Here is an 18,693-nt window from a genome sequence, read left to right as displayed (position 1 = left end):
AACAACCGTTGGCGGGATGTCTACCCGTATAAACCAGTACCGTTGATTTATACCTGACGTTCCACGTTTCATACGGATTAATGGTTATAACATATATGACATTTACTAAGACACATAGTTATAGTGTTGATAACAATATAGTCCATGTAGCTTAGGAAATGATCCTAGATCTTATAGCTTTTAGAAACAAACATAACTCATATAGAAAATCCCCTATGTGTTGGATCCTACAATGTGTCTAGGCATCCTAATCCTAAACTTTCCTTTATAAGATTTTTGAATACTTTTAATTTTTTTTGTTTAGGATTAATCTTTGATTGAAGTTTTTTAGTATTTGAGATTCGTAAGACTTAAAGAGTTTCCAAATTTTATTATATATTATGACAAAATTTGGACAACATAACAACTGCTTTTATAATATTTTTTAGGTTTCAACCAACGTGACACCAACAATTTCCATAATAATCGATAAGTTACATAATTGACACGATACATAATTTCTTAGATAATGATTCTTAAAATCCGGAATTCAGTTATGCTATCGTATGCAACAAATTTCATAATTTAGTAAAAATGATTTTTATTTTTATAATAATTATAAAAATATAATAAAAATCGTTTTTAACTCATTTTTACATAACTTCACAAATGTTTAGTTGATTTTTATTATTTTCAACTAATTGTCATGTAATTGTTCAAACTTTGTTTTTCAACCAATTTAGACAATATACTTTCGTTTTGTACATAATTATGTTGAATAATATTTTTGGTTATATATTAAATCTTTTTATATATTCATAACATGATTAAACTTATATATAACAAAAGATCAAAATCTTTATAAAACATAGAAAATACTTGCATTCTTATAGCAATTTACTTATGAATTTGTGGTTTTTCTTAACCTTCGTACTCTAATTTCTCGTCAAGGTAAAATTATATCATCTTTTAGCATTCTACTTTAACTGATAAGTTTTATTGATGATTTATAACATTTTAGATTGCTATTACCCAAACTTTTGACCAATAACAAAGTTTGATGCATTTTAACGTATGAAAACTTGAAAATCATCAAAACTTCATTAAACATGCATGTATTCTCCCTCAAATATAAAAAACAAAAAAGTAGGGCTATAAAAACTCACCCTTGAGGCGTGAGTTCGATTTGATCGGGAAATTGGAAAATGATTCACGTTTTGTCATTTTTTAAAAAAAAAATGATATTTTGAACATTATAAGTATAGGAGTTCGAAAAACTGATTTTCACCGTCTAAGGGTCACCAAAACAGTGTTCGCCGAAGACATGAAGGGTCACCAACACCTTACGTTGTATTAGTATTTGAGGGTTCAAGTTTGTATATGTATGTATATATATATATATATATATATATATATATATATATATATATATATATATATATATAACCATATATTTGTAGGTTACGCAATACACCTAACCTTAAGAGAGTAAGCCCTCGGCTATACTCGTGCTTTCCTAAGAAAGTACTAGTTCACTATAGCCAATAACTATGATACCAATTTTTCACACTCTCGGCCGCCGGCGGAAACGCCGAGGTGCGCAACGTAAATCAGTGATCACAATTATTAAACATAAATTGAACAATACAAAATAAAATATTCTATTATTACCAAAATAGAATTTACATTGAGAATGGTTATTGCTTAATCACAACACACGCCTAAACATTCAACGTTTACATAGGTATAATAAAATAACGCAGATTCTTCTATGCATATTCTTCCGACCTGCTAATAAACCTGAGGAATACATGCATTAAGATACTTCAACAAAAATTACTAGTGAGTTCTATAGGTTTTTACACAAAGTACTTTTATAACCAAAAGTGTTTTATAAAATTTATCTATTGACCAAGTTTTATAAATTCGTACTTTTTTATCAAACATATGAAAATAGATGAGTTATAAAAGTGTTGTTGGACTCATGTAGAAATGTTGTTTGTTCAAATCTCAAAAGTACAAAAATTCGATAAATATATAAGTAAGTCATACCTGTATCAAATTTTACGGTTCCCATGACCAAAATTCATTTTTATATAAGGATTTTGAAAACTAAGTTATATAAAAATAAGACATGTCACATTTTGAGTCAAGAAGTATTGAATCTGATGACGTGGCAATTCTACTGGTGATGGTGATAGAGAAGCTTATATATAGAAGTTCTTGGAGAAGACCCAACTTCTCTACAGAAGGTCATGGATAGTTCTCTATATCGAAGTTGATCTTACTTTGATATATTTATTTGTTTTAGTGTGAACATTGAGGTTGTACTTTATGCCTTAGTCAAACTATACATTTTGGAGTTTGTTGAGGGCATTACTATACATAGTGTTGTAGTCTTAAGTGTTGAGAGAGAGAAAAAAGAGTTCTTACATTTCCACATTTTTACACTTGAGATTACCTTCCAGACTAATTGAGCTAAATAGAATTATTTACACCTTGTGTTGATTTTCTTATTGTTTGATTCATGATTGACGTTATTAATTCCGTAATGTCATTTCCATGGGATCCTACATCATATTTTTTGAAAACATAAAATAAACAACTTTACTCTTGAACTTTCGTACAAGCAATTTTCTAGTTTATATGTAAAACTCATAGATTTTGAGCTTATAAAACTTGTAAGGTCGTGTTGTAGTAGTATTTAAGTGTTATCTTACTTAATTTAGGAACCGAAACCAAATCAGTGGGGGCAAACTCCTCCATTAAACATTGTGTTTTCGTGTCACAATAATTCTTAAGCATCATCTTACACCTTTTTGTTTGTGCCAAGAGAATCAGTTTCGCCAAAAATACTTTCGCTCAAAAGTGAAAGGTTTATGAACAAAACTTATTTGTTTATAAGTTTATAAAACTTGACCAAGTGAGTCATGTTATTGATTAAGTGTTATATAACTTTAATTTTTTTGGTAATGACACTTATCATTTTGAGTCACAAACTATCCCACTATATATAGTCTCTTTCAACTAGTATAAGTGAATAAAAACCTAGTATAAATTTCAATTCTATACGGTAACGAAACAAATCAGGGATCTATAATGAGCTCATAACTGAATTGCGACTCACAACCTCTACACCCGCACTAAAAAAGGGCATGCTAAAAGTTCCATATCAATGCTTTATTAGCGTCATGTAGTAAGTAGTGTAGAAATGTCAACGCATGTTTTCAACTTGTCAAACGGTGGTTGTAGTTAGCAACCTTTAGCAGGATGTCTACTCGTATAAAACAATAATGTCGATCTATACCTGAAATTTCACGTTCCATACGGATTAACGGTTATAACACATAAGACTTTTACTAAGACATACAGTCATAGTGTCGATAAAAATATAGCCCATATAGCTTAGGAAATGATCCGAGCTCCTATGACTTTTAGAAACAAACATAGCTCATATATAAAATCCCCTATGTCTTGGATCCTAACAATGTGTCTAGGAATTCTAATCCTAAACTTTCCTTTATAAGATTTTTGAATACTTATAATTTTGTTATTTAGGAATAATCTTTGATTGAAGTCTTTTAGTATTTGAGATTTGTAAGACTTAAATGATTTCCAAATTTTATTATCTGTTATAACAAAATTTGGGCAGCATAACGATTGCTTTTATAACATTTTCTAGGTTTCAACCAATGTGATACCAACATTTTTCATAATAATCGGTAAGTTACATAATTGATACGATACATAATGTCTACAATAACAATTCTTAAATTTCGGAAATCAATTATGCTATCGTGTGAGACAAATTTATTAATTTAGTAAAAATGATTTTTTATTTTTATAATACTTATAAAAATATATTAAAAATCGTTTTTAAACTCATTTTTATATAACTTCAAAAATGTTTAGTCGATTTTTGGTATTTTTCAACTAATTATTATATAATTGTTCAAACTTCGTTTTTCAACCAATTTAGGCAATGTACTTTTTTTTACATAATTATGTTGAATAACATTTTTGGTTATATATAATTTTTTTTTATATATTCTCAACATGCTCAAACTTATATATAACAAAAGATCATAACCTATATAAATCATAAAATATACTTGAATTCTTATAGCAATGTACTTATGACTTTGTGGTTTTTTTTTTAACCTTCATACTAATATTTCTCATCAAGGTAAAAGTATATAATCTTTTAGCATTCCACTTTAACTTATAATCTTTATTGATGATTTATAACATTTTAGATTGCCATTTCCCAAACTTTTGACCAATAACAAAGTATGATGCATTTTAACATATGAAGACTTGAAAAATCATAAATACTTCATTACACATGCATGTATTCTCCCCCGAATATGTAAACTATAAAAATAGGGCTATAAAAACTCACCCTTGAAGCGTGATCTTGATTTGTTCGGGAAATCAGAAATCGAATCATGTTTTCTCATTTTTCAAACGGAGGACCTTTTGAACATTCCGAGTACACAGGTTCGTAGATCTACACTATAATAGTTTGAAAAATTGATTTCAATGTCTAAGGGTCACTGGAATAGTGCTCTCCGAAGACATGAAGTGTCGCCGGAGAACTCAATTCGGCGGTTTCTTCGTGTTGCAACCCTCATTTTCAAGGATCGAACGTTGTGAGGGGTATTAGAAGATTATAGTTGGTGAAGGTGTGGTAGATTGGTGCCAAAACAGTCGAGAAAGGGAGGTAATCCCTTTTGTTCAGTGAGTTTCTTTCTCTGTTGTTAGCTCGCTCGTCGAAGCTGTGGTTTCGAACTTCGGTAGCAGGCGGAGAGGGGTGGTGTCAGAGGTGATGGGGAATCGAGTAGGGTAACTTTAGAGAGGATATATCAAAGGCAACAACCTCCTTCCTTCTGTTTCGTTTTTCCGAAAAGCCAAGGAAGAGAGAGAGGGGGATCAAGATTAGCAGCAGCAGTGAGGGGGTGTTTGGTTGGTACTTCTTCGACGGGAGGAAGGGTTGCAGCCTCCTCTTTTTGACCAAAAAAAAGCCTCCGATGGAGGCTTCTTCCACTGTAAGTAAGTGAGAGGGGGGGGGGGAGGAGATGTAGCTTGCTTCCAGCTAGAGTATTTCTTCACATTTGAATTCTTCATTGAATCTTTGGGTATACTTATTTGGCACCAAGCATGTGCATGGTACTTTTTGGTACCATGCATGATGTCATACATAAATTTCTCACCCCTCAAACCTCGATTCACGTGCTCACAAATCCCCGCATGTAATTTTTTTCTTCTGAAAGTGCCTACTTATTGTCCCAGCTGTGGTTATTCCAAAAATGCAAACGTAATTCAATTATGATATACCCAACTCCGTGGAATGGCGTTTAAAGTCTCGCGATTAAGTGGTTCCGATTCGACATATTTTACAAATTCGATTTTCCTTGAGGTTCAAAATGACATAAAATGAAATCTAATAATAGACCACAGTTCGACTTCAAAAATGTGCTCAAAAACAATTTATGAGGCTTGTAACTATTCCAAACGAAGTAGCAAAAAGTTTGTTTCTAGAAAATCAAATAAATATTGATTTTATAACTTGAAAGAGGCGTAACTTCCTCATACGATCTCTGTTTTGGACATCCTTTATATCCATAGAATCAGGTGAACATAATCTATTCTAATCATGTATCTATAGATCTTAAGTATACTTAATGCAAAAATTTTAAGGTATTCCGTAGGAAATTTAAAGTATGATGACTTCAATTGTACTTAAGAAAAAGGAATACTACACAATAGGTCGTTTTACAATAGTGTTCGCGGTGGTTTAACTGATGAACTTTGACCTATTTATACCAATTCTTACGCATACATATATGTAACTTCATCCAAGTCAGTGGAAACCAAAAATATTAACAAGCAATAAAGAAGTAATACATGATCACAAAAGGTTATACTTCAAAAGTATTGTTTACCAATGCTTCTTTCCATGAAAATTCCAAAAGTTTGTCATCTTAATGTCATAAAATCCTTTATGTAGGAAACTAAGTCCTATAAGGCTTCATAATTGAACATAAAGTATCTATACTATAATACTCATTTTCCAGAATAGATTCATATAGGAATTAGAGGGATGAAGGTAAGGTTTTTAGGAAAAACCTTGTGCCATGCGTGGTGAATGGAGTACTACAATGTGTTATATAAATTTCAAGAAATGCGCTTCTAATGACCGCGATGATGCGGTAAGAAGAATGCCACGATGTGGCAGCTGCTGCAACCCAAGCCCATGATTTTAGGGTTTCTTCCATATTTAAGCACCTAAACTTAAGGATTAGGGCATCCTCTTCAACCTCCAACCCTTCAACACGAAACCGTAGCCTCTAGGCATGATTGAGAGCTTGTTTGCTTGATTGTGAGCTTATTCTTTGGAATTTGGTGAAGCTTGAGGAAGAATGTAACGTCCCAAATTGTATAATTTCGTAAATGATTTTTAATTCTATAATAATTATAAATATATAATAAAAATCATTTTTAAACTCATTTTTACATAAATTCATAAATGTTTAATTGATTTTTGGTATTTTTCAACTAATTGTTATGTAATTGTTTAAACTTTGTTTTTCAACCAATTTAGGCAATATACTTTCGTTTTGTACATAATTATGTTGAGTAACATTTTTGGTTATATATAAAATCCTTTTATATACTCTTAACATGGTCAACCTTATATATAACAAAAGATCATAATTTTATAAAGCATAGAATATACTTGCATTCTTATAGCAATTTACTTATGACTTTGTGGTTTCTCTTAACCTTCATACTTGTATTTCTCATCAAGGTAAAATTAGATCATCTTTTAGTATTCTACTTTAACTTATATGCTTTATTAATGATTTATAACATTTTACATTACTATTTCCCAAACTTCTGATCAATAACAAAGTATGATGCATTTTAATGTACGAAAACTTGAAAATCATAAAAACTTCATTAAACACGCATGTACTCTCCCCCAAATAACAAAACCGTTAATGGGGAGATAGGATCACCCTTGAAGCGTGAGTTTGATTTGTTTAGGAAATCAAAAACCGATTCGTGTTTTCTCGTTTTTCAGACGGAGGACCTTTTGAACATTCTGAGTACATAGGGTCATAGATCTACACTATAAGATTTCAAAAAACTGATTTTCACCATCTATGGGTCGCAAGAACAATGTTCGCCAGAGACATGAAGTGTCGTCGGAGTTTCTCACTGGAGAACTCAATCTGATAGTTTTCATCATGTTAAAACCTTCATTTTCAAGGAACGGACATCGTGAGGGGTATTAGAAGATCATAGTTGGCACAAGTGTGGTAGTTTGGTGTCAAAACAATCGAGAATGGGAGACAACCCATTTTTCCGGTGAGTTTCTTTCTTGGTTGTTAGCTCACTCGTCGAAGTTGTGGCTTCGAACTCTGATAGCAGGAGGAAAGGGGTGGTGCTAGAGGTGATGGGTAGTCGAGTAGGGTGAATGGAGGGAAGCTAGATCATAGGTAGCAGCCTCCTTCCTTCTGTTTTATTTTTCCGGCGAGCCAAGGGAAAAAAAGAGAGAAAGGGATCGAGATTAGCAGCAATAGTGAGGGGGTGTTTGGGTGGTGGTTCTTTGACAGGAGGAGGGGTTCGTTCTAGCCTCCTCATTTGGCCAGAAAAATCAGCCTTCGGTGGAGGGTTCTTCCACCCTAAGTGTGTGTGTGTGAGAGAGAGAGAGATGAAAGGTTTAGAGATAAAGAGATGTAATGAATGAGAGAGAGAGAGAGAGAATGTGATGTAGCTTGTTTCCAATTAGAGTATTTATGCACATTTGAAGTCTTTATTGACTTTTTGGGTATACTTATTTGGCCCCAAAAATGTGCATGGTACTTGTTGGTACCATGCATGATGTCATAAATAAATTTGTCACCCGTTAAACCTCGATTCACGTGCTCATAAATCCCAGCATGTAATTTTATTCTTTTTAAATTGCCTGCTTATTGTCCTGGTTGATGTGATTCCAAAAATGCAGACGTAAGTCAGTTATGATATACATAACTTCGTGAAATGGCGTTTAAAGTTTCACGATTAAATTGGTTCCGATTCGATAGATTTTACAAATTCGATTTTGCTCTAAGTTTAAAATGATATAAACATGAATTCAAATAATAGAACACAGTCTGAGTTCAAAAATGTTATAAAAAAAAATTTACGAGGCTTGTAGCTATTCCGAACGAAGCAGTGCAAAGTTCATTTCAGGAAAATCAGAAAAATACTGATTTTATAACTTGAAACCAGTGTAACTTCCTCATACGATCTCCGTTTTAGATGTTCTTTATATCCATGGAATCATATGAACAAAAACTATCCAAATAAGTTATCTATAGCTCTCAATTATACTTAATGCGGAAATTTTATTTTTAGGGCATTAATCAATACTTGTTTTTGTGAATTGTTTTCTAATTGTTAACGACCGTCCACTTTGAGAAATTTAAGGTATTACACATGCAATTTCCAGTATAATGACTTCAATTGCACTTAAGAACAAGGAATACTATACAATAGGTCCTTTTACAGTAGTGTTTCTGGTGGTTTAACCGATGAACTTTGACCTATTTATACCAATTGTTACACATACATATATGTAACTTTGTCTAAGTGAGCGGCAACAAAAAACTATTAACACACAATAAATAAGTAATACATGAAACAAAAGTTTATAGTTAGATAATATTGTTTACTAATGCTTCTTTCAATCTAAATACCAAAAATTTCAGCATCTTAATATCATAAAAGCCTTTGTGTAGGAAACTAAGTCCTATAAGGCTTCATAATTGAACATGAAGTACATCTATAGCGTAACACTCATTTTCAAGAATATGTTAGTTGAGGAATTAGAGGGATCAAGGTAAGGTTTTTAGGAAAAACCTTGTGCTATGGCGTGGTGAATAGAGTACTACGACGTGGCATGTCAATTTCAAGAAACACGCTTCTAATGATCGCGACGATGTGGCAAGAAGAATGCCACGATATGGCAGCTACTGCAACCCAAACCCATGATTTTTAGGGTTTCTTCCATATTTAAGCACCTAAACTCAAGGATTATGGTATCATCTTAAACCTCCAACCCTTCAACACGAAACCGTAGCCTCCAAGCATGATTCAGAGCTTGTTTGCTTGATTGTGAGCTTATTCTTTGGAATTTGGTGAAGCTTGAGGAAGAATGTAACGTCCTAAAAATTAAGGCTAAAAATTTTGATTTTTCAAATTAATAAAAACATTATCCAAACAACATTATAGAACCATGATGAATCAAAGTGTATCAATAACATCCAAGTACATCAGAGTAAAATAAAAATGCAGAACGATATGTTGTGTACAGTGTAATCATCCCGGGCTCTTCCCCTTCGAACCATAAATACCTGAAAAAATAAACTGAAAACTGTAAGCACAAATCTTAGTGAGTTTCCTTATAATACCACATATCAAATATATAATAGGCCCATCCCGACATCAGGCCCCGCTCGGTAAACAGATATGTCAGTCATCAAGCCCCGCCTGGTATACATATAAACACATAAACATATAATCATACAAACACATGTAATAATCACAAAAATAAATAGCATACATGATAGTCATCGGGCCCCGCCCGCTAAACATATAACACATAACACATGCAAGAGTCACAAAGACAACTAGCATCCTAACATGGCAAACCATGGGCCGACATTGGTGCCATCGACTTGCTAAACACAGTGAGAAAACTCACATCTAGCTGCTGAATCTCTCAAATAAATCTTGGTATGTTCGTCTAGAAAATCTCCACACTAACATCATCAAATAATATCCAATTAGTAATTAGATCTCGACCCATAATCAAGAATCTAAGATACTTGTCAAATTTCCAAGGTAAAAGACCATTTTACCATTTTCCTTACTTAGCCCCAAAACCAAGGCCAAACCCATCTACTCAAAAGTCCTAAATTCCTTAAATGGCATTACAAGGCCCAATAAGGCCCAACTTCCAAATTGGGCCCAAAAATCATCATGAACCTAATTCCCAAAAATTCCATAGTCTATCCATGGCCCAAAGTAAGAAGTCCAATGGCTCAACAAAGCCTAAAATATCGCCCAAACTCGTGAAAATCAAACCGAAAGTCAGTCTGTTGAGTGTGTGGGGCGTACTCAGCTCGTATGCTTAGCGTACTCCTTCCGGGGCCAGTACGCGCAACTTAGCAACTAGGTATGTCTAACGTACTCCCCCGATTACTAATCTACTCCATTGAGCACTTATTCAGTTAAGACAACTTGCCAAACTCTCAGATCTGATCCTAAATGGTGACTTAATACGTAAAGTTGGCAACTTTACACCCATGCATGACTTAATGGAACCCAACACTCAAAAAGAAGCTTAATAAGAGTCTTAACACTTGCATGGACCAATACCTCTCATGAAGTTTGCATTTCTATGAACAAGTGACCTCAATGGAGCTATGATCTAACATCCATGGCTTCTAGAATAGAACAAAAGCTCAACCTTAACTCAAAAGACCTAAAAATGCATAAACAAGGCCCAAAACTACATCTTGCATAATAAATCATCAAGTATGGAACTTTATACCTCAAATAGCTTGCAAAGATGATGATGAATCTGGATCAACAAGCTCAAGCTACCCCAAGAAAATCTCCAAGAGTTCTTCTTCCTTCAAATCACCAAAAATACCACCAAAATTCACTTTCAAGCTCCAAAGATCACAAACAGCACTAGGGTTTCGTTCTAACGGTTTAGAGAAGTGGAAATTGGTCATAAGAAGATCCATGAGTGACTTAAGGTGATTAAATATGGCACAAACCGTAAATTTTAGGGTTTTGCCCCTACTGGTCGTACGCCCCGCGTTAACCATGCGTACGCCCAACGTATGTTGAATCCTCTACGATCCGGATGTCGAGCCAGTACGCCCGGTGTACTCCTAGCGTACTCCCAACGTACTCGGCTAGGGTCAAGAACCGCCAATCTTCCGAATGTCATAACTTCTTTGTTATAAGTCCTATGTCAACGTTCTTTATATCAACGAAAAGGCAATGAGAAGCTATACACTTCTATCAACTCTCCCTTGCATTAAAACTTTCCAAATTTAAACCTAAATTTCATAAAGGCCCGAACTGATACTCTACCGATATACCCTTGGGCTCCAAAACACAAACCAAACTCCCGGGTATTCCGATCTACATTTTCCACACTCAATGGAGGGGGGGATCTAATTCTCTATTTTCCAATTATTATAACCGATCTTCGGGTCATTGGCCCCGAATTAGGAATGATTTGGAATAGGGTGTTATAAAGAAAGAAATTCATTTTGGTTCAAGGAAGCAAGGAGAAAGTTTGGATCCAACATATCCTTCATATTTCTAAACTATTTGAGGTATAAAAATAGGGAAAGCCATATTTTGGACATTAAGAACTTAATTTGTTTAGTCCTTTGCTCCAACTTTCCAGAAGGCTTCCTTTCCTTCTAAAGAGCCATAAAAATCCTTACTTTATGGACATGCATGTCCAATGCATGTCTCTCCCAAAACTAGGTCAAAAAGAGTAATAAATGTAGCCAAAACTCCATGCATTTCACCGAACAACATGAGAGTTTAGATCTAGAACACATGATGATCAAAGGACCTGAAGGAGTGATAAAGTTGCCAACTTTATCAAATTAAACCAATCATAACCACAAACCATGAAGGAAAAGGTCTCAAAACTTAGATCCACAAGAGATGAACCAAATAGATAGGAACCTAGAGACTTACACAAGTCCTGAAGGTGCACCAAGAGATGTAGAAAAGCTTGCTAGTTGATTCTTTGCTAAACAAAGTCTTCCTTTAACCTTCAAGAGACCCAAAACACCATCAAGGAGCAAAAAGGAAAGAGGATATGCTAAGGTTTCGTTTAGGGAGGATGGAAGCTGAAGAGAATGGCTTAACCCTAGAGTTAAGGCCTTTAAATACGAAGGAAAACCTAAAAATCATGGGCTTGGGCTACAACGCTTACCACGTTGTGACACTCTTCTTGTCACGTTGTGTTGTCCATTAGAAGCACACAATATTCATTTTTCATGCCACGTCATGGCACTCCATGCGCCACGTCGTGGTATATGGTTTTCCTTAAAACCATGCCTTTGACTCCTTTATGTTATCAACCGATCCATTTTGGAAAACAGGTGTTACAACAGTCGACTTATCCACCTCTCTGGCCTCGTCACTCTAATGCTACTCACCTCATTTGCATTGATACCGACCACCATGTCTACTCCATTACTGGCCACCACCTATACATCCACTGACGATCTGTTGCATCATCTTCTCTAACCACCTCCCCCAGTTGTTCTCCTATGATTACTGAACACATCCCTTAATGTTGTCTTCCACAAACATATTGAGTTACCACCATTACCACTCCTCACCATATTTGCTTTTTCATCCACCTCCCTAGCGGTTCCCAATAGATATACCAACCCATTGACCTCTTTATCATTCCTACCAGTGGCCCCAACACCATATCCATAATATGTGCATCAATAAGCATTTGTGGTTCAATTTGAGGTTTTGAACAATTAGGTTTATTTTAGTTTCAAATTTTAAATAATTGAATTTGAGATCAATTTCTTAGTTTCAAAAGAATTCCATGCTTTAAACGATTGGTCTTGAAATTAATTTCATGTTTTAAACAACTGGATATGAGAATTTTAAGTTTTTAAGAATTAGATTTAAGACCCATTTATAGGGTTGAAATATGATTTCAATTTGGCTTTGTTTGTACGTTAGATATTTGAATGTAATGGTGGTGGATGGCAACTTAAGTTTGGTGGGTGTTATATCATACTTACCACATTTTTACAATGTCACGTTATTTTTGGTCTCATACTATAAAACTGGTGAGTGTCATACCACACTTCATCACTTTTTTTTCCTTTTTTTTTAAAAAAAAAATGAATAAAATGTAATTTAATAAAAAAAACCTTCATTAATTTAATAAAAATGATTACATTCCTAAAAAACGACAAAAAAAAAAATACATAAACGAGTACATTCCTAAAAACGAAAAAAAAAACCTACATGAAACGACAAATTTTAACTAGAAACACTACTTGTAATATTTTTATATGATGTCCGCTCTAGCCCTCTAAACCATATCGAGCTCGTCTTCAATGATGTGTAAGGTTTTCTTAAAAATTTCATATCCCGACTTTTTTGTTTCTCCTCTCGAGCTCGTTGCTTTTCCTCTCTTGATCTCTTTTTCTCTTCCATCTTCTCCTTTTCAAAACTCAAACAACTCTGAAAATTCAAATTATAAATTTCCTAACTAGTAGCAACTCTATGTAATTTATCTCCTCTTCCCGTTCCTGATGTATTCGACGACGATCTTTTTTTTCCCTATCTCGCTATCTTGACCCATCGGTCAAACTACTTCTTCAAGCTCGAGTTCATCCACTTCGTTCAAATCAACCCCAAAATGTGCATCCGATGAAATAGTGTAAGACATCTGGGAAAATACTCTTTTATCCATTTCAGGGACTTGGATAAAACCCTCCAAACATCGAGAAACTTGAACGAATTCTTATTACTATGAACAAGATACATTTTAAGGGCCGTCTCTAAAATTTTCTCATCGTCTTCTCTGCTTTTCTGTTGCGTTAACAAATTGTTGTAAATGCCATTAAATTTAGTGACAAGTTTATCCATCTCGCGAAACTTGCTAGTATACTCACCTTTAGTGCGATACTATCTACGATTCATGACCTTAAGAAAAAACTCCCTTATGCGTCGCCAAAAATGGTCATCTTTTTACGCATTTCCTTTTTGGAATCTTCCGAAATATCGACACATGATTGTGCTAAAACCATCTCTTCGTCCGGTTGTCATTGTTGAAACATCATCTTCTCTTTTCGAGCCAATGCTTTTGATTTTCCGTGTTTTTTAGGGTTGGATGATTCGACTTGGGTTTCCCGAACAATTTCGGGATCGGGCTTGGCTACCGGTTCGGGATCGGGTTGAGTTTTCTGGACAAATTTGACTTCCGATGAGTAAATGTATTTGGGAGCGGGGATATTTTTTGAAATGTGGTTGGGCTAAGAGGTTGCATCGTCTAAAATTGTTGTGGTATTTGTTGATAGAAAAATTGTTGGGGTTGGGGCGAGATTGAAGACATATCCATTTGTGGTCGGTAAACTGACGGCTCAATCGGACAAACATTAGCACGCAACTTGCTACAACGGTAAATTGAGGGTTGTTTGGATTCATTTTTGGAACGCAAAGGTTTCGAAAGTTGTATAAATTGCAGGTGGTTTGTGTGTGAAAAATATAAATTAGATAGTTTGTATTTATAGTGGTTTTCTGAAATAAAAAATTTAAATTAAATTAAAATACCAATTTCTAGGACAACAGCTAGAAACAACTCACTTTTTCATTTCTCATGCGGCAAAACTATAACACAAAGCACATATGCTACATTTTTTTGTTTTTTGGTCTCGGTAAGATGTTTATCGCATACCGAATCTTACCGCGCTATGCAGTAACCGGTGCACTGTATGGTCTTAGGTGATGGTGGTAGTAGTAAATAACACATCTAAATGAGTAAGTGATGTTAGATGGAAGTTTTAGGTGGTAGAAGTAGTTGTTGAATTCTCATGGAAAAAAGGACACTAGCAACACTAGTGGATCTATAGTGCTATCTGGTGTTGCAGTGACAACACCTATTTTTTCTGTATGCAATGAAATTTTTTTTTTTTTTAACTTATTTTTCTTGTACCGGTAACATCTATATCAACTTGACAACAACTTATATGAATTCCTAAGTCTAGCAAGTTCAAAGGCGGAATACATATGCTCGGTTATTTATTCAATAATAATCTATATTAATAAAAGAGTAACTCTTTTGCCATGTGTCACCATATTAGACATTTTAATTAATGTGTTGTCACTTGTCAATCTATTAGTTTTCCATTTTAAATTTATTAGACCTCCTCATTAATGTGATTCTATTTTAAATTTTAAATTTTAAATTTTAAATTTTAAATTATTGTTTTCATTAATTCACAAATAAAAAATATCTAATATATATTAAAAATTAATTTTATATATTTATTTGAATCAATGATTATAATTTCACATAACTAATAAAAAATATCTCTTAAATTAATAATTTATTTAAAATAACTTATTCATAATTTTGAGTTTTTACTATAAAAATTTGATTAATTATTTTATAACCGTGGTTCTCATAAGTTATAAACTAGTAATAATAATAAAACAGACAAAAAAAATATAATTTTATCATGTAAATTTTACATGTATTTAAGTGGTTTACACAGTAACTGCAAACGGACCATAGCTGATGGATTCGCCGATCATAAAGATCGTGGTGTCAAATTTTCAAAAGTATGTCCAAACCTGTTGAAATGTATATACTATAGGGACCGAAAGTGTAATTTAGTCTTAAGTGTATAATAAATTAGAAAAGGGAGTTGTGAAAGAGATGGGATACGTGGATTTCGCTTATTGGCGTTGGAAGACAGCTAGTATGAAAATAACGGATGAAGATCTGTCCTATATATTGTAGGATAATTTGACCATTTGACCATCACCACCGTCCCCGCGGCCATGGATCACCACTAGCCGGAAATATTTGTATTTGTGAATGTTAATTTGTCTGTGATTTGTGTATATGAATATTAACGTTTTAGAAAAGGTCTAGCTCACTGTAATATTGTGCGATCTAGTTTAAAGTTTTTGCCAAACATTCATGAATGTGTGAATACATTAAGTGATAAAAAACATTTAGTAAAATTAAACATTATTGTGTAAATCATTAAGAAGGCTATTTCATATATATAAATGCATAAAGTATAAGACTTTATTCTATAAAATTATAACCCTTTAGAAATTTAACATATGATTTACATACAACTTAATATAAATATTTTATTTTGATTATTGTATAATATATATCGTTAAATCTCCATTATTAAGTCATGAAATGAACAAAAAAAGGAAACATCAAATTTCACTTGGATTTTCTTTCCATTTACACATAAAATCTTTAAGTATGGACGCTAGCTACGTTGTAGTAATAATAATAATAATAATATGAATTTAAATAAAAATCTAGAAGGAGTAATTGGTCACAAGGGTAAATTTTAGAAAGTTTCAAACAGCAGAGGTTAATTTGATAGCATTTTTTGTTTCTCTTTTTACAATTGTCTGATTAATTAATAGTCTAATTTATTAGACACCATTATAAAAATTATTATCAAGATATTAAATCATTTCTTATATATTGAATACATGTTATATTATATATCTATGAATATATATGATTAAAATTCTACCCTTGATAATTAACCATACCAAATATTTCGAAGTTGCATCATGTGACCCCATCACTCTTATCATATCATATGCCAGCGAAAAGTGAAAATAACAACAGTAATATAATATATAAAGTTACACATTTGACTTTGTAAAATCTTTGTTGTCAATACACACCCAAATGTGTGTTTTTGTGTGTGTTTTTGTGTGTGTTTTACGTGTATTTTTTTTTTTTTTTTTTTTTTTTTTTTTTTGTGTGTATGTGTGTTCGTTTAAGCCTTTAATGAAGGGACACGTTACCATGGAGATTAACACAGGACGGCCACCGAATCCCATTGACTTCCCCTTTGTTTCTTGTCTTCTTTCCCTCTCTCTTTCTCTCTCTATACGTATATATATACACAAGTACTTGCATTTCCATGGACCTACATCTCTCTCTATCTATCTATCACTCTCTCTCTCTCTAAAACTCTTTTAGTAAGCAAACGATACAGATTAAAGAACTTAAACTTAAATTTACACCATGGGAAGATCACCTTGTTGTGAAAAGAATGGGTTAAAGAAAGGTCCATGGACTGCAGAAGAAGATCAAAAACTGATTGAATACATTCAGAAGAATGGCTATGGAAACTGGAGAACTCTCCCCAAGAATGCTGGTAAGTTCTTGAATTTATGGACTACAAGAGAGTGGCTGTGGAAACTGTATCTATGAATAATCACTGATCATTTTCGGGTTGAACTTTATGGTGTTTAGGGTTACAGAGGTGCGGAAAGAGTTGCAGGTTAAGATGGACGAATTATCTGAGACCCGATATTAAAAGAGGAAGGTTTTCTTTTGAAGAGGAGGAAACAATTATTCAACTACACAGTGTGTTGGGGAACAAGTAAGTCAACTTTTTAATTGATTTTATATTTGATTAATGATCACTTTGATGATATTTGAAAACATGGGTTTAATTTGTTCAAAATGTTAATTTTCAAAACGGGTTTGGTTAAAGATTTGAAATTTTTGTTTTTAGTACGTTGTCTAATCATTTCATCATTTCACAGGTGGTCTGCTATTGCAGCTCGTTTGCCAGGAAGAACTGATAACGAAATCAAGAATTACTGGAACACCCACATTAGAAAAAGACTTCTTCGAATGGGAATTGATCCAGTTACCCATAATCCTCGACTTGATCTTCTTGATATTTCATCCATTTTAAGCTCATCGTTATATAGCCAATCTCACACAAACATGTTCGGGGTTCAACCAGTGGTTAACCCTGAATTGTTGAGGTTAGCAGCATCACTCCTCTCTTCTCAACGCAATCAAAACACTACTACTTTTGTCCACCAAAATGGTCAAGAAAACCAATTTGGAAGTCCCCATCAAGTTCAAGAAAATCACCTAGTCCAACTCCAAAACCAAGATCATCAAACCCTAATTCAAGAAATCCCTAGTTGTGCCCCATTGAGTAATTACCCTAGTTGTGTTCAATACTCTAGTGAATCTTCCCAACTCATGGAACCAAATGTAGACCAGCTTCCTTCGAGTTTTTCGGATGTTAACCCACAAACTTGCGCATTGAATGATTGGCAAAACAATCTTGATAACTTTATCGCCATCGACAACTATGGCTACCATCAACACGTCAGTGATTTTGACTTCAACTCACATTTGTCGAATCTATCAACACCTTCGTCAAGTCCAGCTCATCTAAATTCGAACTCGAACTCCACTTACATCACTGGAAGTAGCAGCACCGAAGATGAAAGAGAAATCAGCTATTGCAGCAATTTGTTCAAATATGAATATCAAGAAATCTTGGAGTCGAATGCTTTTATGTAATTTTTGAATATATTGTAATTTGAATCCAGCTACATGATCATAATCCAAAAGGTTCTTTTGTTTATTTTTTTAAGCTAGATTTCCATTATTGGTATATCATTTGTTTGAACTATTTTTGATTGAATGCTTTGTCAAATTTAGTAAGAATATAATATCCTGACACAGCATAAAAAAAATAAAAATTCCCAATCAAGAATGCATTTGTTTAGGATAACAGAATAAAGAATACACAACATACAGACAAATTTTATATGTTGAAAGTTGACTTTTGGAAGGCCATCTTGACAGGTGTACAATTAAAGAAGTAACTAAAGAAAAATATTTGATTATCAATTAAATATATATATTTTCTAATCATATATTACAATTCAAATTATTAATTTATTCGAGTGCTAGTTAAAAAAAAAAGTAAATTAGAGATTAGGTTTTACTATTATTTTTTTTTAACAGCAAAGAGATTACGTTGCAAGACAATCTTAAAAGTAATTTCTTCTTAGAAAATAAGTGTATACAATTATATAATTATTTAAAAACTACCAATA

General features: G+C 33.3%; 1 protein-coding gene across 1 annotated transcript; it reads left to right on the top strand.

Moving 5' to 3' along the window:
- The first annotated feature begins 16,579 nt into the window (after positions 1 to 16,579).
- On the top strand, positions 16,580 to 18,215 carry LOC111906833 (transcription factor MYB102). The gene is made up of 3 exons (XM_023902612.3): positions 16,580 to 16,976; positions 17,075 to 17,204; positions 17,371 to 18,215. Exons 1-3 carry the CDS (start codon positions 16,844 to 16,846, stop codon positions 18,149 to 18,151), a joined length of 1,044 nt encoding a protein of 347 aa, XP_023758380.1. The 5' UTR covers positions 16,580 to 16,843; the 3' UTR covers positions 18,152 to 18,215.
- Positions 18,216 to 18,693: the final 478 nt, after the last annotated feature.

This window comes from Lactuca sativa, chromosome 7, assembly GCF_002870075.4.
Source record: "Lactuca sativa cultivar Salinas chromosome 7, Lsat_Salinas_v11, whole genome shotgun sequence".
In the NCBI taxonomy this organism is placed as follows: Eukaryota; Viridiplantae; Streptophyta; class Magnoliopsida; order Asterales; family Asteraceae; genus Lactuca; species Lactuca sativa.
The sequence above is the reverse complement of the archived record's forward strand: the minus strand, read 5'-3'. Positions and strand labels throughout refer to the sequence as shown.